Raw genomic sequence first — 21,360 nt, forward strand, 5'->3', positions numbered from 1 at the left:
CCCTATACTCAATGTTGTAGCTATTGGAAGTTGATTTATTTTGTGTAATAACATATGCCATGCATTTGGGTGTTTGCTGTTGGTGAACCTATAACTCTGAAGCAGATTTGATCAGGGCAGAAGTGTGATAATCTATACAAGCACATCCTATCAGGGCCAGGATTTTGGACACTTGAACTTGGCTTCTGGCATGTTATTAAATTGTGTTGATTCACTTCCTGCCTTCTCAATCTGATTTTTTCATATCTGTGGTACCAGTTTAGTTGTAAATAGTTTTGAACATCTTACCGTGGGAAACAGTAAGAAAGAGAACCAGGGATGAGCATTTGGTGGAGGGAAGAGGCAGTAAAGCTATTGAGGAAGCTGCTAGGAAAAGTTCTGTGTGTATTTGCATTTTGAGTGTGTGTTCACCATTTGCTTCATCCTCACTCTTCTCTGTGCTGGGTTTTTTTTTTCCTTTTTTAAGTGAAAAGAGAGCAAAGTTAAATTGTTTGGCTCAAGTTTTTCTGTAAACTGGTGGTGTTCACTTATCTCTCTGTCCAGACTGCTTCAGTCTTCTCATTCTTCCTTCATCCTCCACATTGGTTGCTTCTCTGCAAAGGGAAGAGAATGAATCTCTGACATTTGAATTTTCTATGAAATCTCTGAGAATGAATCTCCTGTGAAACAACCTGGAATGTGACAGCTTGTGTAGCTGGGATAGAAGATTTTCAGAGTCCCTCTCTGTAGCCTACAAGCACAGCTAGGAGTTGAGACTGCTTTTCCAAAAGGAAATGCTGAGCATTCAGAGTATCCTGCTGCGTTGACAAGCCAACCTGTTTGTCTCCTGGCTCTGCACTCTTGATGTTCTCAGCTGTTCAGTCAGTTGTGTAGGCAGTGTAATTGCCCATTTGTTATTTGGGAAAAAGACTAGCTCAGTTTGTTTCTGTTTGCCATATCAAATGCCTGAATCAGATGTTACAGCTTTACTGCTTGCAGCTGAAAGAAGTGAGCACTTGTGTATCAGTTTCCTGATGAGACTTTAATGTATTCTCTGTTTTTTGTGGGTGTAGTGTTGTTTTTCAAAATTTTAGTGGAACAGTGGCTTCAGGAAAAGAACATGAAGACTCATGGCGGGGATGCACCTAAATAGTCTGAAGCTTCGGTAGAGGAGTTTAGGATGAGTAAGACTGGCATAGCAGCAGGAAGAAGTCAGAAGTCTAGCTGTCCTCAGGGGCTGGAAGCCGCTAACCCTGGGCAGCAAAACAAACCTGGAAAAGGACCCATTTGCAGTTCTACTTCCAGATCTTTTTCCTTCACCCTGGCTTGAAGTAAAACATGCTTTTTTTGCCCTTATATCTCTTTTATCCCTCACTTGTATGGCAGAATGAGAAGATTTTTGTGTCTTTGCATTGTCAAACTGCCTAAGAGAAATGATGAGTGTAGTGTTAGAGGATGTCAAATTCAAGTTTGTGGTTTTTCCCCGATTATTTTATTTTACAGTGTTCTGTTGTGTGTATTTTAAGCCCATACTGTTTATATATGGTGCTACAGCACCACTTAGATAATTTTTGGAAGGTTTTGCAAATAGCAGCTGACTTCAGTTATGGATGCTGCAGTGGAGAGGACTGAACTAGAGACGGGATGGTATTGATAAGAACAAGGCTCAATAGGAAAAGCAGAAGGACGTGTAGCACTTACTGTAGTTCAGAAGTGAAGACAGGGAAGAGATCCTTGGGAAGGTGTGTACAGCAGAATTTCTCAGTCTTTCTGCAAAGTTGTTCTGGTTCAAGGAGAGCAGAGAAAGAGTGTGGTGAAACAAATTCCAGTAGAGTTCCAGTAGAATTCCAGAGTAGTAAGAAGAGAAAGGATGGGATCTATGTGAGATGGGCATACCAAAATGACTGTGAATGGAGATATTTTGTTACTTCAGCTCTAGCCTTTTTGAATGACTGGTAGTGGTGGGGTATTTACCTTCATGGTCTTTGGTTTTTGTATGAGGGAAAAAAGGTATTAGTTTTAAGAAATGAGCTAGATCTCATGGAAATTAAAATGTTAAACTCCCAAAAGCTGTTACTGTCGAATTTTACAAAGTGACTGATACGTTAAAGTTTTTTATCCTTTAAAATAAATCTACCCCAAATGAAGTATTTTCTTTAGACATGAGGACCTGAGTTTGAAGAATCTCAGTGTGCATTTGGAAAGAGATAAATTTATTTTGTGTAGGCTTGAGAGGAGTTGTTCAAAAGCTGGAGGAGGGGAAATAGGGCATAATTCATTCTTCTTTTTGTGTTTTCCAGAATATCAATTTCTGTGGACAAGAGGAGAGGGACTTCAGTCTTAAGAGACTCTTGCTCCAAGCTGATTGGCAGTGCATACAATTGCACACCAGAAAGCAATAAAATAAATATGTAGAGCAACAGTAACAGAAAGCAGATGTCTTGCTTTTACTATTAAAGAACTGGAGAAGACAGTGAGAAACTGAAGGCAATCGACTCTGCATTTGGGGATTATATATATCTTGCTTTCTTGTCAGACAGAGCAGAAAACCCCATACTGGTGAAAAACCCCATACATTAACAGCCATTGTGTCTTGCTCTGAAAATTGAGGTCATGTGTGCTTAATTTTTCATTAGAAAACATCATGCAAAGGATCCTGCAAGATGGAGCAGGCAGCTTTTCTCGTTGTGTTCTCAGGTCTGTTTTTCTCCTTTGGATAATTCTATAAAAATCAGTCAAGTCTCTGATATAGCTGAAAAAATGGATGGAAACTGAAAAATCTTTTTATTATTATTATTTTTTTAAATTCCACATGTGTGGGTTTTATGTTGGGAGGGAAAATATTTTATCAATACAGTTATCTGTGAGAAACAGTTTAATGATTTTTAGAGTCTGCACGTAAAATGGAAATAGGTTTCACGTCTTGTATTCTATGTCTGAATGTCGCCATGAATTAAAATGGTAATTAGTCACCTACGCAGCATCTTCATCAGCACCTTCATTCACTGACTGTAGTATGTGGAGTTTTGCTGCTAATCACAAGGCAAACAAGAAATGGGCTTTAGAAGAAAGCATTCTTTGTAAGTATTAGCATAGACGTGTAAACGTATAGGTGTGCTGTTAGCAGTTTGCCTCTCCTTTTGTCAGCACACTTTTTTAGCCACATGAAAATGAAATGAATTAACAATTTGGTTGAGAATGGAAAAATCATTGAAACTGGGGCATATGGAAAAAGAAGTAAGAGCAGACTTCTGCTACTTCCCCTTCCATGTGATACTGGTCCAGGTGAGAGCTGTAGAGTTGAGAGGATGTCCTATCTGTTCTACTTGAGAGAATGCTAAGTGACGTATTTTAAGCAGAGTACACATCAGTGGCATGAAGGAGAGAAGAAAACTGTGTGAAACTTAATTTTGATTTCTACTGCGATGCTCTTTCTCTGTCAGAGCTACTTAAACAAGTGAAGAAACCAACAACTAAATCCTTTTTTGACAAAGACAAAAACGGACATGCATATTAAGCTCATTTTTTGCCCTGAATTAAAAAGTAAAATGACCTATTTGGTATAAAATACTTTAAAGAAGCAGTGAGTATTGCAACAAAAATAACTGAGTTAGTCTGAGCACAGACTACTGCAGAGGAAGTTGTTTGGGAAAAATTGTCCATTTGGGGTTTTGGATTTCGGTTAGGAGCTTGTCAGTGCAGCTTTATATATGTACAAAGCTCAGGAGCCATGTGTTTTCCTGACTGTATTTCAGGATGTGAAATGCTGTACTTCATGTTGTCCTGATCACTGCTGTGTTGGTAAAATACTGTACCTTGTGTTCTGGGCTGTGCTGCATGAATCACAGCAGGAAGTCTTGCTCAGCGAATAACTACAGCTCACTGGAGGAAACACCGAAGTGCCCGTAGGAATCCTGTAGTCTCCATGCTAACACCATGCACAAAGTTCTTGTGACACCTCAAAGGAAGGGCACATGGGATTTTTTCACACTGCCAAAATACAGGAGTTAAACACACCCTCCACACCCCTCACCCCAACAAGCCAGAAAAGGTCTAGCCAGAAAGCTCTGGTTCTGAACTCTGGCAGTTTTGCCAGGCTTCGGCTGGTGTGTTTGTGTTGTCACAAGGAAGGTGAAATTAGGTGCCTGCACAAGACTTCACCTCTCACAAGTGTTTAATGTGACCACACTTGAACTTGGCACATTGACCAACCTCTTACTGCTTGGCCTGCTCTGTTGTCTTTTTGGTTGAAAACTGGTGCCAAATTATTTAAGAAGGTCAGGTGAGATGAAAAATTCCCTATGTTTAGTAATCGCTGGTCACTCTACGATTAAGTGCCTCTCAAAGATTTTCTGGCCTTTTTGTTAGTGTCTGCCCCAATTGCCTTTCAATGCAATGCTGTGTGATGCTGCATCCCTACCAAAAAAGAATAATTTTCCTCTATGCAGGCAAGACTGAGAATAAAATATGTATAACTTGAAATTCTGGTCAATTCACTTCAGAAAATAGCAAGTGAATTTCACATGCAGAGTAACAGTACAAGTACTGCTACACCTTCTAATTTAAAATACATTTACTCTTTATAGAAGAGAAATATGAAAACATTTGGGTTTTGTTTGTTAGTAGAAAACTTATGGCTGGGAAAATACTGCAATGCGAGATTTTTTTTTTGGTGAGGCTAATGCTCTAGAGAAATGTTTTAATATTCTCCTGCAAATTATTGTATAAAAAGCAAAGAAAAAAAAGGAAATCAAGGTTTTATATGCTCTGTAGCAGTGACCATTTATAGTTAGGCCAGATGGTCTTATTAGATGTCTGGAGAATTGAGGCTTTTTCTCTGTAAAGTGTTTTGTTGATAATGAGGTAAACTTCCACCTTTTTACTGCTCACTGGAATTGCTTCCAAATGATTTTAGGCTATGCAGGAGTTTCTTTCATAGTTGTCAAGAAAATCCAAAGTTAATCCTGGTGAGAGGTGTAAGTCTTCTCATGAACCTCTGTTTTCTGCCGGTGGGGGTTACGGAGAGCATTTCTGTGTGCTTTATCCCCATTGCAGGCTGTGTTTGTGCAAAGGTCAGCCTTTCCTAGGGCATGGCTGTAGGGGCTTAGGTGAGTGGTCTGCCTACCTCTGTATTTTGTCTCAAGTAGAGCAAATAAAGTTTCTCCAAGGCAAGAGGCATTTAGCAAACAAAACATGCATGCAGCAATCTTCTCCTGATTTCAATCTTGCAATGAGTGTCAGCATAAAAACTTTCTGAGCCAGAATCTGCATCAGAATCACATTTCAATAGCTATGGACCATTCTGTTAATTATCTATTTTTTTTCTGAATGCCATCAAGCTTTTGATTTCCACAGCATCCTGTGATAGAGTTCACTATTCCATTCAGCATCTTTTTTCTCCTAATGGATCTTGCTTGTTGTTCCTCATTTGTTCTTCTTCATCTGCTCAAAAAAGCATTGCTGGTTTAGGATATGGAGATGACTGGGCAGCATGTCATTCTCTGATCCTTTGGAAAACTCTAAGAACTGAGTTTTCTTGTTTGTTCTTGATGGAAGCTAGACAACCTTGTTTTTTAGTTGCTTCAGTTCAGCACTGTACGATCTGCCCAGTCTGTAAACGGGGATGAGCTCGGCCTGGCTCGAGACCTCTGTAGTTTAAGTCACCTTTTGCAACCCATGAGGTAATCTTATCCTGAAGTCTCAAGTTCTAGTGAAGGATCAGGACACTTGACTGAATTAAATTTATATAAAGTCAGTGAAGCTGGGCTTCTGATATACAGCTGATACGTATGAATGTAAAGTAGTTTTCCATTCTAGTTTTCCATGCTTGTTCTGTTCAAAACCATGTTAACCTGTTCACGAAACAAATGGTCTGTACCTCTTTACAAATGACAGTTTGCCACTTCCAAATGTAATTTATGGATTTTTATAATATATAGCTTTCCTCCCTCCCACTCCTGTTTATTTGGCTGTGTAAGAAAGATGGAAAGGCGCCTGTTACAGCAAAAAAAGAGCTGCATTTGTCTGAGAGAGATTTGGAAACTTGAACAGCTTTATCTCAAACTTCAAATAATCACTGTAGTCAGGAAGATTATACACAGTCTTTTGGAAACTTTATAATCATAAAAAAAGCAGTCTTGATATAAGTAAGATGACCTTTTTTTGACTTTTTTGTGGTGTATCACAAGAGGCTTTCTCAAATCTACGTCTTGTACTTTATAAATAATTAAGGCTGTTGTAGTAAGACTTTCTTGACCAGCAGTCCTGCTTTCCATCTAAGAAACATTTCCATTTATCTTTTGTTACAATGCAGCCAAACTTGCAACAGATTCCTCTCAAGAATGCTGACTTTCTAGTGTTGTTTAAATTTAAAGTCATGACCTTCAAGTCAAAAAGGAAAACTTTCATTCCCAGTATGCACGGTCCTTTGGGTAGCTGGCACAGCACACTTGGAGGAGAAAGTTACAGAAATGCAAGGGGTGTTTGGGAACTTGAAGACATTGTAGCAAGCATGTTCTGCTTGATAATGGGTTATGCTTTACAGATATCGTTGTAATAAAAAGTAAAATTGTCACTTCAAAAAAAGTGCATGTAAGGAAGGAGTCTTTGTTTGAAACTGTTAAAATCACTTCTGGGAAAGGTTTTAAACTTTATGTTCTTGCCTCCTCCCACTTTTCAACAGAAAAACACTTCTGTTCTGTTTGCAAAAGAGAAATCATTAGAATTCTTCACTGTTTATACAGATCTTAAGAGAAAGGCTATTCATGTGCCAAAATAGGTATGTACCCTGCAGTGTGGAGAAATGATGAAACCAGTTTCATGTTTGAGCAACATTCTATTACATGCCCTGAAACTACAGTGAAAATAATTTTATTTTTAGTTGGCATTTTTAAAATCAGATATGCAAGTTGGACAGATGGACATTCAGAGATGTGCTCAGACATCTACTAAATGTTTTTTAAACATTTTATGTGATTGATACTGTATCATGCCAAATATGCAATCATGATTTTGGGAGATGGAGTGCTTATTCTGCCTGTTTTGCTTGTTTCACTTACCATTAGTGTAGTTTTTGTATGAAATCCCTGTAGATTTGGACGGAAATGATTGGAAGGAAAATGATGGAGGGCATTAAAATTATTCAGTTGAATGGAGAACACAGGTATATAACAAAAGCAAGGATGGCGTTTCCTTTTTCATCATGAGGGAAAGACTGTCTTTTGTGTTTGGTGCTGTTGAATCCCTTGGAAGAGAAAGGGAATTGAATTTCTTTTATGAAACAGTCTGTATCAGAAAAGTTATCAAATACTAGCTGCAGAGCTTTTAAAAATTCTTAGTCTTTCAGACCAGTATTACTTTTATTATTTTCCCCCCTCAGAAATTATGGGTTATTTTATATGGATAGCATTGCTAAAACTGATAATAAATGTGTATTCAGGATTTTTTAAAATCACTTTCTCACTGGGAGAGCAGTGTGAGGGCATTTGCTTTGTACAGGCAGTGGTGATGCAATAGTAAAATAGCAAACAAAAGTGTTATTTGACTGTGGAGTTTGCTTTAAGTCCTACAAACTCAAAAAGAACCTTGCTTGCTCAGAACTGATAAAGTGACACCTATTGCACCTACTGTTCCTGTGCGGGACATCCCTGGGTTGTGCAAGTTTTAAATTCTTCAACTTAAAAGTAGTTGAATTGTAAAATAAACTTGATACATATTGTAAAACTCACTGAGCACCCCTTAGTCCTGATAAAATTATTATCCAACAGAGAGGATGAGTCAATATGTATCTTTAAAAAAAACCAGCAGACAAAACCGACCACAAATTTCTAATGCCTCTTTTTTTTTTTTTTTCCATTTTCTTTTAGTTCCTTGGCATAGCATTTCTTGGGATTGGATTGTGGGCATGGAATGAAAAGGTAAGTTGAATATAGCACCAAACTTTATTTTTCCTCTTTATCTTTTTCTGATGGAATATTGAAACAGTAATATGCTGCATATTTTGTGTTCACACACAGTTTCTACTGGAACAAAATCAAGCCTCTCTGTCAAATAAAACCTTGGCTTGGGTCACTTAGAAGAACATTGTTGGAGTGTTCTTGAATACCAAGAATACCTTGGCAAGAAACAATGACCGACACTTGCCCATAAAATAACCATTTCAATCCTTGCACACTCAGTCTGCAGCTCAGATACCAGAACGCCCTGCTGGGGCAGTATGGGCAGTGTGTCCCTGGGAATGGAGAGGGAGCCTACAGAAGGCAGCTTCCTGAAAAATACCCAACTAGGCCCTGCCTTAACATGGCATATTAATTGCTCTTCCTCTTAAAAAACAAACCCAAAAAACTGAAAATCAAGATGAGCCCTGAAAACCAATGCAAACCTGAGGCAGAGTAACAGTTGGGTTTTTTTGTGCAAATGAAACTGGCCACTAGAAAACCCTTTGTGGCAGCACTCTAAAATCAGCTTTGAAATGGGAAGTACGTGTGTGTGTGGGGTGAGCAGGCAGGGAAAGAGAAAATATTTCTGAACCAGAGCCTAATTTTTAGTTTGCTTGCTGCAGAAATTGGGAAGAAGATAAAATGTCAAGGGAAAATTTACATAACAAGTCAGCATGTCTTGAGTTACTGGATGAAGAGTTTGGCTTGCTAAAAGACAACAGCTGAAATTAAAACCAGTATTTCCTTTTCTTCTTTGTTTAAAAGATTGAAAATAACAAAACCTGGCTGTTAACAATGGTGCTGTTTTATTCAGTTACATAATAAGTTTTTCTTATTTTAATGGAAAACATTGAGTAAGTTATAAATAGATCTTCGCTTAGGGCTAGTAACTGGTACTTGCAGCAGAACAAGTAACAGGTTTGGAAGCTTCCAGAGTTCTGCCTTTAAAAAATTCAGGACAAATTTTGAGTTGTTAACTTACATTCTAATTGCTCTGTGTGTGTGCCTTGGATGTAGATCATTACAAACAGTAATGGGATATTAATTAATGCACACTGTATACACCTATATAGATGTATATGTATATTTACACGCCATATGATACTGGTGTTGGATAGCTCACACAGGCTTAGAAAGAGGTGCTGTGACTTTTTTTATTCAGCGAAGGTGTAAAAACATGTTTTATTTAACACTCTGAACATACTCTCAGAAGTTGTAGCTATGTATAAGCCCCAGAGAACTGCATTGTTTGGGAGTGGCTTTAAAGAAAACATTTGAACATTTTTGTGTCATTACAGTAGGTAACACAAATGATTCCTCATTAGAGTGAATGAGCAGGTAAAGGGAAAACAACTATAATGTTTGAAGTCCTGAGTATGCCAGTCTTAACAGCTGGCAGGTGTTCTGGTGGAATTCTGGTTTTTTTAGGGTTTACATATTTTCTGTATGGGAAAGCATGTACCCTTTCCAAGGGAAAATGCATCCAATTGATAATTGCTAATAGCCAGAAGCCAAAGTTCTTGTTTTTACTTGAGATTTGGACATCTGTTATCAAGTCATCTTAAACCATTTAAATCAGATTCTAAAAGGTGGAGAAAATGCCATGTTGTTTAAAGACAAGCAAATAAAACCACTGCAGTTTAATACGCATTAACTCAGACTCCATATGTAGTAGGATTTTTAGTATTTTTTTCTAATTAACAAGTAAAATAAAATACTTTTTATTGGTTTAAAGCACAGGTTTTTCCTTGAAAAATGATCGTGTTTCCCCAGCTTCTTTAACTGTTTTATTCTGCAGTGCATAGTATAGAGTATTTCAGTTCATGGCTGTAACAATCAAAATGCTGTATAGGTATAGCTGAACTGTAGAGCTCTTGAGCACAGACAGATTTGAGTTTTGTAGATGAACTATGAAAAAATTGACTTGTGTCAAACCAATTTGAGTTCTTTATTTCACTCTGCTCTTTAGAGGACAGGCAGTGGCCAAAGGCTGCTGTCAACAGGATCAAGTTCAAGGTATTCACAGGCCCTGTGCTATTTAGTGGGGGGCAGGTCAGTCAGATCCCAGACAGAATTGTTCTTACTGCTGATGAGGAGTTGAAGATGAAAGCCAAGGACGTGGAGCCCAGGGCTTGGGAGATCTGTGACATAACTGAAAAGCACTTCCCTATCCAGGTTGCTGCTTACCTAAGGCTAGGATGGATATCCCTTAGGCATTATGGGCTGTTATAATGGTGCACTGTACGACAACAAAGCAGCTTGTCAGAGAAGGACCTGGGGTTCTGGTGTAAACAAAGTCAAACCATGAGCCAGCACTGTGTCCTGGTGACAAAGAAGGCGAATGTCCTGGCCTGTATTAAGAGTGTTGCCAACAAGTTGAGGGAGGGAATTCTTCCCCTCTGTTCAGCACTGGTGAGGCCACACCTAGGCCAGTTCTGGGCTCCCCAGTCCAAGAGGGATGCTGACATACTGGAGAATTCAGCAAAGGGCTGAAGAGATGATTAAGGTACTGGAGCTTCTCTCCTACAAAGTGAAGGTGAGAGAGCTAAGAGTGTCTAGTCCAGAGAAGAGTAGGCTCCGGAAATCTTAATGTATGGAAATAGCTGAAGGAAGAATGCAAAGGGAATGGAGCCAGGCTGTTTTCAGTGGTGCCCAATGACAAAGACAATGGACACCAAATGAAACACAGGTGGTGTTTCCCCTGAACATCAGGGAACACTTTTTTTTTTTTTTTTTTGTAATGTGAGGGTGACCGAGTACTGGCACAGTTTTCCCAGAGGTGATTTGAATGAAGTCTCTGTCTTTGGAGATTTTTCCAAAGCAATCAGGACATGGTTCTGTGCAGCCAGAGCTAGGTGGCCAGATGCCCTCAGGCATTCTGTGAAGACTTGCTGCTGCCCCAGTGAACTTGACTTTATCAAACTTGAACTTGACACTTCTGTTGTGTAATGTGTAAGTTTGTAAGTGTTTTTTGCAGGAGTAGGTCTCCAGGACTCTTACTTTAAACTTCATTTGGTAGTGAGGAATATTTTGATTCACTTCTGTTTTGGATTGTGTGGCTTTGTATTCAGCTGTGTGGTTTTACAGCCTGGCCATCAACTTGTATATACTTTTGTTGCTTCACAGAATCTTTTCAAGGTAAAAAGATAGTGTTCCAGGCCACATTAAAACTGCAGGGTATAAAAGAAATTCCAGACTTCACAGGAGTCCTATTGGCTGCTGGTTAAAACCAGTATGGGACAGATTTGTGGACTTGGTGCCTAGCTTCTCTTTTTTTTGCTAAGTTGGCTTGAATTCTCCCCTTTAAACTTTCTTGGGCAGAGGAAAAGCACAATATCCAGTCTTGTGGCCTTCTTTACAGCCTTTGCAGGGAGGCAAAAGAGCTCATTTGTCAAGTAGGCAATAGAATTGGCTTGACAGCCAGTCAGCCAGCCCTAAACAAAAGCTGGGCAATTAGCATTCTGAGCCATGAACCTGAAAGAGAGCTGGGGGTGGGGTGGGGGCAATAAACTATGGGGATGAATAAAGCTATCTATACATGGTGGTACAGTATAGCTCACAGTCTCACAGTGTTTTGAGGCATGCCAGGCTTGTGCTTGTACCGTTAAATAGTTCATCCATGGCAGCTGATTTCCACCCTCCTCCCTGCAACAGAGACATGGACATTGTTAACATACAAAGAGTCTGTGCAAAACCTCAGCAACTTACAGCACTTTCGCTCAGCAGCAGGGGAAAATGTCATTGTTTTTCTTAACCACTTCAAGTCATGTCTTCTGTTGACTATTTAACAATAAACTAGACCTGTACAAAATGCCGACGCCTCTTTTCCTCCTTGGTTGTATATATTAGATATTGTGGTCTTAAGGCTGATGGTGGTGTGATACCAGTAGGTGCTTGGGAAAATAAGCTTTCTGGCTACCTGCAGGAGATTTATGTTCAAGAGTAGTGAACCTAAGTGATGAATTGCTGTTACGTCTTTTGATATCTTGATCCATGGACAATATTGAGATCTCAAGATTGTCCATGGAGAGGGACTTTTTAGAAGGAAAGCTCTGTGGTTTTGGGGTAAACTCTTAAGTAAGGAGGTATTGGCGATTGATGAGAGATGGGAAGACTGATTCGGTGATCAGAATTTGATTTTACTCAGGTTTCCCAAAAGCTTATGTACTGTTTCAAACAGGTTAATAATTTCTACAATAATCAGGTTAAAAATCACACAGAAAACTCATGCATTTTACAACAATTCTTTGCTTGCAGAAGTTGATTGAATCTTCTCTCTTCCCGTAAGCAGGTGTAATCCCATCTCCTGTAATTTTCACAGTTCTGTTTGTTCCTGCCATGGCATCTTGGTTATCAAACTAGCTATGTTAATCAAGTCTGTTTGACTCTCTGTCTTGTGAATTCCCATAGGAGGTAGCAAAATTAAGAGATACTAAAGTAGGGAAGAAAGCTTTCAAATTTTGTTGATTCAATTTAGTTTATGTATAAAGTTGACTGAAATGAAGAGGGAGAGGTGGAAGAAGCTGACAATGAGTTCGGCTTCTCAGCTTTTCCATTTAAATCAGCATAACAGTAAGTTGCTTCAGCTCAGAAGTCAACCTGTGTGCAGTTTGGAGTACCAGTATGGTACCTCTGAGTGCAAGCATAGCATTCTTAGTGAGCAGAAGCTCTAAATCTGGATTTGAAGTTTTAAGATAGACTTTTACTTGTCTAAGGTGATTTAGGTTTGCTTTGGTGTTCTCAGACAAGCTAAACTCTGTACATGGAAACAGGCATGATTCCTCAGCTCAAATGTGTCTCTCCTTGCCCTGAAGTGAAAACTAGGGTTGTTTTCAAGACAAAATTCTCACTTCTCTTATTGTCTCAGTGAGTGGCAGACATTAGGAAGGAGTGATACACTATTCACTCTGTGATTGTTGTGCATACATGTCTATCACACAGTTCTTCTAAAAATTATTGCCAACAAGGAAACTGCACATATCCTGTGTTCTTCATAGGCTGAAGGATACCTAAAGCCTGTATCTTGCCTTCAAGACAGGGCTGTGTGTGGGTTTTATAGGACTGGAGAAGAGAGGAGGGGATTCACTATTAAACTTCATTTAAGCTTCGGTAGATAAAGATGTGTAATCTAAACTGGCAGGCTCTTAAATGATTTACTAGCATTCAAACACTTTATAGTCATTAATCCTAAAAAGTCTAAAAAACTGTATCTTATATGTATTTGTGCTAGTTATTCACCTGTTGAACTCCTGCTTTGTCAGGACACGAAAGCTGGACTAGTTCTTCTCCTCCGTTAGACACTTGAAAAATAAAGTTCTATTACTGTTTATTGTGGGAAATGCAAAACCAAGAAAAATAAAGGAAATAAGATTTGTAAACATCCCCCACCCAGTTTCTTGCTTGCAGAGACAAAATTCTGGAGTAGAATTAATTTGGCATGTTTCAATGAGTATTGTTCTGTTCCCTGTATTCATTCTGATGCACAGCATGGAGGAATTGCACGGAGTTTGACTAACAAAGCAGAGAGACATTTTTCTGTTTTAAAATCATGCATTTGAGAATACTTTTATTTACCATCACCCCCCAGATGTTACATTTTGTCACTGTTTGCCAGTGATACTAAATCCTGCAGACAAGCCTGTTAAAAGGCCAAACCTCTGTTTGCAAAAATGGATGTTTCAGATCTTGTATTGATGTATCTTTTTCTGATCTTCCATGGTTCTTGGGTGTATGGTGTGGTGTTTTTTGGTTTTGGTTGGTTTTGGTTGTTTTGTTTTTGTTTTGTTCTCCCAGTAATGAGATATTGCAGCAGAGAAGGTTTTTTTCCCCCATCTTGGAGGAAATGGAAAATTAAAAAAAAAAAAAAATTCTCCCATCCTCCTGTAGTACTGAGTTCCCTTCTTTTACATGCATCCTGTGGGCCAAATTTCTTATCTACTCATTGTATCACCTCTTTGTTTTTTAGGCTGATGATTCTCCTAAGTTGTCTCTGACTCATTATGCCTTGAATTTTCGTTACTGTGTCAACTTTTCAAAATTGCTTCTGCCTGGAGTGTTTTCAGTTGGAGCCATCCTCTCTTGTCCTGCAGTTTGCTACTGTGCCTGTTACAGCAGTAGCTGTTCAGCAACAGATGATCTGGAAATGTCACTGGTTTGTTAGTGCACTTGTGACTCCCTTAAGAACTCAGGAACGCATCTGGTGTGTGTAGATGTGACAACACTGGGTCACTGCTCCAGCCGAGATGTGTCTGGCTGTGGGCTCAGCCTGTCAGGGCTGTTACTGCCAAATGCAGGCAGTGGGTACCAACAGGAGAGGAAGTGGTGCTGAAGATCCAGCTTGCACACTGCAGATTTTGAAAGGTTTGAGTTCTTTTCTACCTAGTTCTAGTGTGATCTCATGGACTGAATGCTTGCTAGTGGTTGGAGCATGATTTGTGTTCCAGGGGCACATCTTCATGTATAAGTAATGCAGTCTGTGTGCTCTGAGGCTGTCCTGGTGTGAACTGAAGCACAGCTTGTATGTGATCACTTCAAAAGGACTGCTGGATCTGACCTGAAATATTAATGAATATGTGCACCAAAGGCAGGAGCTGGAGTCAGGGGTCTGTCTCTGGAAAGTAGTACAAGCTGTTCTGATGATCTTAAAGAGTACAAGATAGAGAAGGGGTGAGGTGTGCACCCTTACTGCTTTTGTATGTAGCCGTTGCTTCCTTATTCTTTATTGACGGGATAAAGGCAAACTAATGTGAGCTGTAACATCAGGAGAGGCATTCACGAGCTCCTGTGTTCAAGACCAGCATTTTCCCTTAGCCTTGCTCTCGCTTGAGCTGTACATGAGATCCTGCATATAGTGTTGAGGGCTCTGGCCATGAGGAAAACATGACAGGACAACAGAGAACATGTCAGGCATCTCTCAGGCTTTTTGTCTTCCTGTGCTCACATATCAGGAGAAGATTCCAGTTCTGCAGGAGTTTTTATTGGACATCGCTTGGTTGTCTCACATTTCTTGGTGAGTGTATCCACCAACAAGCACCCTTGTGTTGAAGAAAAGAGCCAGGTCCTAACCATTTCGTTTGACTTCTTCTGAATTTGAAGTGGGGTAGAAATGTGGGATCTGTCTTTCCTCTTCCATCCGTGTATCATTGTATCCTAATGATTGAAGTACATTTTGCAAATAAAGGAACTTTTTTCAGAACTTTACTGTTACTTATTTTAGTTCACTTATGGATGATGCGTTTGTTGTTTCACTACACCAAATAAATTTTGGGTTGCACTGCATTAAAATATTAAATAGCAACTCATAGACTGTAATGTACAACAGGCTATTATGGAGGGTGGAGGAACAGAGCAAATAGATGAGCTGGAGATCAGCCAGGGAACATGTCCTGCTGGTTCTCCTTGTGGGACTACAGTAGAGCCCTGGGTTGACACCATAGTGAGAATTAAATTACTTGAGTATGTAGCTTTGTACAAACAAAGCGTTTCCTGCCAAATACAGATCATACATAGGCCTAACCTATCAAGAAAGTGAGGTGTAGGTACCTCAAAAATAACCATACTAAAACAAGAATTCTTTAAAACAAGAATTCATCTAGATGAAAAAATTGCTCTTCTTTTAGATGTTAAAGTATCAGAGTACTTGCAATGATTTAACAGTTCTGGTTGTAGTGGGCAACTGCAGTAGTGTTGCTGAGAAAAAATACCTTGCATTTGGAGAAAGCCTTACTTTAAGCTATTTACAGGTGTTTTGTTTAGGTCTTGCATTGATGCATGAGTGAAGTGGACAGACACCATATATTCTATGACTGGCTGCTCAGCCTGAGGATTGAGAGCATGTTTTGGAGGGTGCAGTGTTAGAATATTGATTACTGATCCTCTGCTCAAACACCTCTGGAAATGTTTTCTTCTGCTTTTGGCTAATGATGGATTAAAGGCAAAATTGATCACTGCCAGATGTTTGTACATCTGTGTCAAACTTTTTCCAGGAGTAGCTGTTGCAGGCAAAAAATATTTGATATTGTGGTAGTAGGTGTAGTAGGCATTATAGAAATTTGTAGCAAATAGGAAGAGTATGTGCCTAGAGGACTCTTTGTTTAGATCTTCTTAACAATATAAAGTGAGATATTATTCCTCTGTTGTTTCTCTGCTGCTTGAAGCAAAATATGCTTCTCTTCAGGGTATTGCACTGCTGCATCTTCTGAGAGCTTATTCTTAAGTGTCCAGAGTACAAGAGTGGAAAATTGTATTCTAAGCAGTAATCTTCTATCAGACTACTTTTGTGTATCTCGAGCTGTAACCACAGAGCATTGTCTGTGTTTCACATTCCCACTGCTAGCTATTGTTTTATTGACAAAGCCTCTGTGAAGATCGTGTATCCTGAGATGTCTCTCCAGAATACTGATAACTTGCAGTTCATATGCAGAGAGCATACGGAGTACAAATGAAAATTAAGCTTTGCATTGTCAGCATGTGTTATTTGGGATTTATCCAAGCTAGGCTTATGATTGCCATATGTGGACTAGCAACAGATGCACATAAAGGTACTTTCCAAGGACAGCAAACAATGGCTGATAAAGCCTGTGTTGATCTATGCAGTTTATGTTGGACCACAGATACCCTGATGAGGGGCCAGCCAACATGTGGCATTACAGGCTGCTAAGAGCCTGGCAGTTCTAGAAAATCAAGTAAAGGGAAAAAGGACAGGATTGGAAAAACAGTATAAAACAAGCTCAATAAATTTTATTGCCATCAAATTTACTGTGACTGTGATAAAATGCAGAGTGGTGTGTTTCTTACTACAGCTTTTGTATTATGACTGTCTTCTCTAACAGTATTGTCCACAAATGTGAGCTGAGTTTCACTTGGATTTCTTTTCATTTGAATTTTACTACTGTCATATGGAAAGAAGTTGATTTAGCGTAGTAGTTTGCTTTGAGTTTTTTGTTGATTTATTTGGTTTTGTTTGCTTTGTTTTTAAAGAAAGACAAAGTGTCTTATGAAGAGAGACTTAAACCTTCATCTTTTTTGGATTTTTTTTTAAAGTAAATACAAGTAATAACAAAAGGCAATATCCTTTCTCCAGCGACTAGTTTTTTTCACTCCACTACACCACACTACATTAATTCCAAAATTGGCTAATGTTAAAAGAAAAGAGTAGTGGTGCTTGCTTTAGGCTAGAATTTATTCTCATCTTATGGTAACTATATAAGCACAGGGGAAAGGCCTTTAAAACTTTGTGAAGAAATCATTTGAGTAGTTGACTTGTAGTTTTCCCTTTGAGGCAGAGCTCATGCTTCTTGTCTTGTGTAGGGCCAAGGCCTTGATTTTTTCAAAGGTTTTGTGTTGTTGGATTATCCTGGATATATTGCTTGGTTCGGATTTCTTTTCTTTTCTTTTCTTTTCTTTTCTTTTCTTTTCTTTTCTTTTCTTTTCTTTTCTTTTCTTTTCTTTTCTTTTCTTTTCTTTTCTTTTCTTTTCTTTTCTTTTCTTTTCTTTTCTTTTCTTTTCTTTTCTTTTCTTTTCTTTTCTTTTCTTTTCTTTTCTTTTCTTTTCTTTTCTTTTCTTTTCTTTTCTTTTCTTTTCTTTTCTTTTCTTTTCTTTTCTTTTCTTTTCTTTTCTTTTCTTTTCTTTTCTTTTCTTTTCTTTTCTTTTCTTTTCTTTTCTTTTCTTTTCTTTTCTTTTCTTTTCTTTTCTTTTCTTTTCTTTTCTTTTCTTTTCTTTTCTTTTCTTTTCTTTTCTTTTCTTTTCTTTTCTTTTCTTTTCTTTTCTTTTCTTTTCTTTTCTTTTCTTTTCTTTTCTTTTCTTTTCTTTTCTGACAAATGTAATGAAGTAGTGGAAAAACTGTTGCACAAGTTAAAGTAAGTGTTAATGACACGTAAGTGTTCTTTTAATCTTGGTGCATATCATCTCTTCACTGAGATGGTACCAGAAAAAGGGACGGGCCATCTGCTCCGCTTTGATAGCAGTGCTGGTTTTGAGTTGTGTTACATTGTTCGTTAATCTCTTTTTGCTTTTTTAATGAATGACAGTAAGGCTAGTACTGTGTGGGATGTAGGAGGAAAGTGATGAATTTGATTTATTTTTTAAATTTTTTTTCCATAGCCTTCTCTAGTAGGAGGAAAAAAATATACTTAGAGAATGTTATTCATGCTGTTGGGTGTTTGTACATTAGGATTAGTTTGTAGTCATATTTTTCATTGGGTTTTGTCCTTTTCTATGGCTCCTTGAGGTCTGCATTGGTGCAGTCCACACGTATATTTTATTTACTCTGACCTTGTCTGCAGAATTATAAGATTTGAGCACTGTCTTCATTTACTGTTTGCTCAAGTTTTGCTTGGGAAATGCTATGGAAGTGGTTGCAGACTACCTGAAGTAATATGTTAGAGATATTGGTTACATGATGATTGATATGTTTTGAGTGGTCCAAAATGAGTATGTGTGTGTGTATATATATAATCAGAGATCTAAAGCTACAGTTGTGAGCAGTCATCATTAACAATGTTACTTTATACTTCTGGAAATGAGATTATGGTAACTTCCCTCTAAATTGTTGCTGTTTTCAGACTATTTCAAAGAAACAAAGGGGTATGAACAGGAAGAAGAAAAAGGATGAGCTATAGAGTTTTGCAAATAAGGCACTGTGGATATAGAGATCTCTGTTGCTGCTTCTCAAGCCACAGCATCATGCAGGAGTTAGAGGAAGCAGTTGTCCAAAGCACTCAGCCTGGGTTCAGGTTTCTGTGAGGAAACACAGCAGTGTGCTTTGCATTGACCTACAGGACTGGGGAGGGGAATGAAGAAATAGTGACACTTCAGCATATTTTTCTGCCAAAAAGCCTTAGGAAACTGTAATAGTTCCTGTGCAAACTCATTGGGATAGGGTAAACTTTGTACTTGCTTCTTTATATGACCCATCTGTTCAACATCGGCCAAACTCTGCCTAAAATTTGTTCAAGAAATTAAAATAGTTCCTCAAGATTACTGGTGTTGCAACCCAAGCTTTGCTTCCAAGGCAAAAATGGCATTACAAGCAGACTGTGCTGAGAGTCGTACCTAAACACAGCATGTGTGGTTTAACATATGATAGGTCTACCCTAAATTAGTGTAAACCATGCCGTAAGACAAGTTCTTAAATTGTCTTTCATCCTACTAAAAGACTTTGATATTTTCACTTTTTTCCTGCTAACTAGTCAATAGCCATACTTTATTTCTAGAAAGAGGTTTTGACACTTTAGATGCCTGAAGTTGAATTGACCAGATATGTAGTTTGTCAAAATTTGTTGAAAATTTTTTTCTTGCAAGATGCTTCAACCTAGAAGCTCACTTCTAATTTCTGACAGCTGCTGTAAATACTGTAAATGAATAAATGCTAAATTTAAAGTGGTTTTATTGCTTTTAACTGGTTTTTTTTAATATAACATGTAACTGTGTGTTTACACATATGATGTATATAATATATAAAATGCATCTCAGCATGGGTAATAAGAGTGAGTTAAGTTTTGTTCAAATATCTGTTCTGAGTTTCTGGCTGACCACTTCTTAAAAATATATAAGCAGAAAGTGTCCTGTGGGTTTCTCACAGAATTCTTCAAGAACATTTTGTTACTCATTCACATGTTGATTCAGAAATATTGCATATAATTGCACTTTTTATCTCTTTTAGGATACAAAGATTTTCTTAATTGTGTTTTCTTGCTGTACTGCAGAACATTTATTTTGCTGTAGTCTTCTTCCTTTTTAAGAAGAAAAATGCAGGCAGAATTTGTACAACAGAAAGCTGAACATACTTTTTATCCCTTGGCATTGTCTCTTTCTCAGGGAGTGCTGTCCAATATCTCCTCCATCACTGACCTGGGAGGCTTTGATCCTGTTTGGCTCTTCCTAGTGGTAGGAGGAGTTATGTTCATTTTGGGATTTGCAGGATGCATTGGAGCTTTACGAGAAAACACTTTTCTTCTCAAATTTGTAAGTAGCTTTTTCAACTGTGACATTCCTCATTTATGTAGCATGCCATGTTGTCTGTTCTGTTTAACTGTGTTAAGCTTTTAAAATGTATTTTGGAGAGGAAGGTGTTATCCAGTGTAAGAATACCAGGAAAGCACTTAGCTTTTAACATGTTACAGCTCATCAGTCTCTGGTGCATACTGACTTTTTATGAAGCTCAAAACTGTTGGTGGTAAGAATCATTACGTGGAAGTACTTATTTTCATATGGATGTAGCCTAACATTTTGCTCCCCAGTCACAAAAAGAGAGAATTTTTTTGTGAGAATCTGTGTGTTGAACTTGGAGTCTATAACAATCTGCCTATGAAATATAAGGGATGTAGATGCAGCAGTGAATGTGACCCATGTGACGTCTGCTGTGCAAGGGCCTCTCCTGGTACAGAGGAGATAGAACAGTTGCAATATCCTCAGTCCATGCCGTTCAGCTAATTGGAAAAGGCTTCATTGCTTTCAGTGCTGGGGCCTGAGAAGGAGAAGGGGAGGAGAATGTGTCCAGGATACAGAAAGAAAATGGAAGTTTTCTTGAACTCTGGAGTGGTTTGTTGCTTAGGGAAGGAGCTGTTGGTATATAAATTTACCTTTGTATGCAGAACTTCTTTAGCTAAGTAGCCAGGTTCTGTATTTCCACAAACACTTCCTCCTGTGACTTTGGAAAATAAGGGTAACAGTATCATGTTCACTTTTAGATAAATGGAAGATTTATAATAAAGGAGATTCTTTCCTCTACTCCCATTTCCAGAGGTGGGCTCAGCCTGTGGACACAGTTTTGTCTTCATAACCATTAACTGTTAATATATATGTGAAAAAGCTTCCAGTGAAAAGCTGCCTCCAAGCGACACATTTGGCTCCCACAGACGTGTTGTATAAGGGGAGGAGACAATTGAGAGTCACAGTTCTCGAGACATTTATAAAGCAGCTTGTAACACTTCTTTTTTTTTCTTCTTCCTTGCTTCTCTTGGCTTGCCTAAGATGAACCCATCTGCTGTACTAGAAATAGCTTCCCATACAGCAGCTGCATTAGAAATTAAAAATGTATCTGAACACACACAGAGAGCATACTAAAATGAAACTCAAAGGAGTGGTTGCAAAGGGGATGGACTTCCAGTATACAAGGACCCCTGTGTGGTTTAAAATAGTGTAGACTCAGTGGAAATGCTTTAGAAAAAGTGGCAGATCATTAGTAATGCCTTTGGCATCCATTGCATTTGCATTAATCATAGCAACCTCATTTAGTTTTAATGTGGATATGAGTCATTTCATAGACATTCTGCTCTGACTTAGTCATTAATTAATTTCTGCTGTTACCCAGTTCTGCTTTGTCTGCTTAGACGAAGCTTTACCAGTGAGAGGATCTAAAGCAAAAGTCACATAGAAAGCATTTTACTGGCACTATTGGTTATTTATGCCTTCTCAAATGTAAGAGCCTATGTAAAAATTCAAG

The 21,360-nt window shown here is 38.4% G+C and overlaps 1 protein-coding gene across 1 annotated transcript in view; it reads left to right on the forward strand.

Moving 5' to 3' along the window:
• The window catches only part of LOC134563988 (tetraspanin-5), an 84,540-nt gene that overhangs the window by 51,597 nt on the left and 11,583 nt on the right, over positions 1 to 21,360 (forward strand). Inside the window, exons 2-3 of the mRNA XM_063422477.1 lie at positions 7,845 to 7,895; positions 19,734 to 19,880. Coding sequence (XP_063278547.1) covers positions 7,845 to 7,895; positions 19,734 to 19,880 — 198 coding nt within the window. The remainder of the gene's footprint in view (positions 1 to 7,844; positions 7,896 to 19,733; positions 19,881 to 21,360) is intronic.

The sequence above is a fragment of the Prinia subflava genome, chromosome Z, assembly GCF_021018805.1.
Source record: "Prinia subflava isolate CZ2003 ecotype Zambia chromosome Z, Cam_Psub_1.2, whole genome shotgun sequence".
Lineage (NCBI taxonomy): Eukaryota > Metazoa > Chordata > Aves > Passeriformes > Cisticolidae > Prinia > Prinia subflava.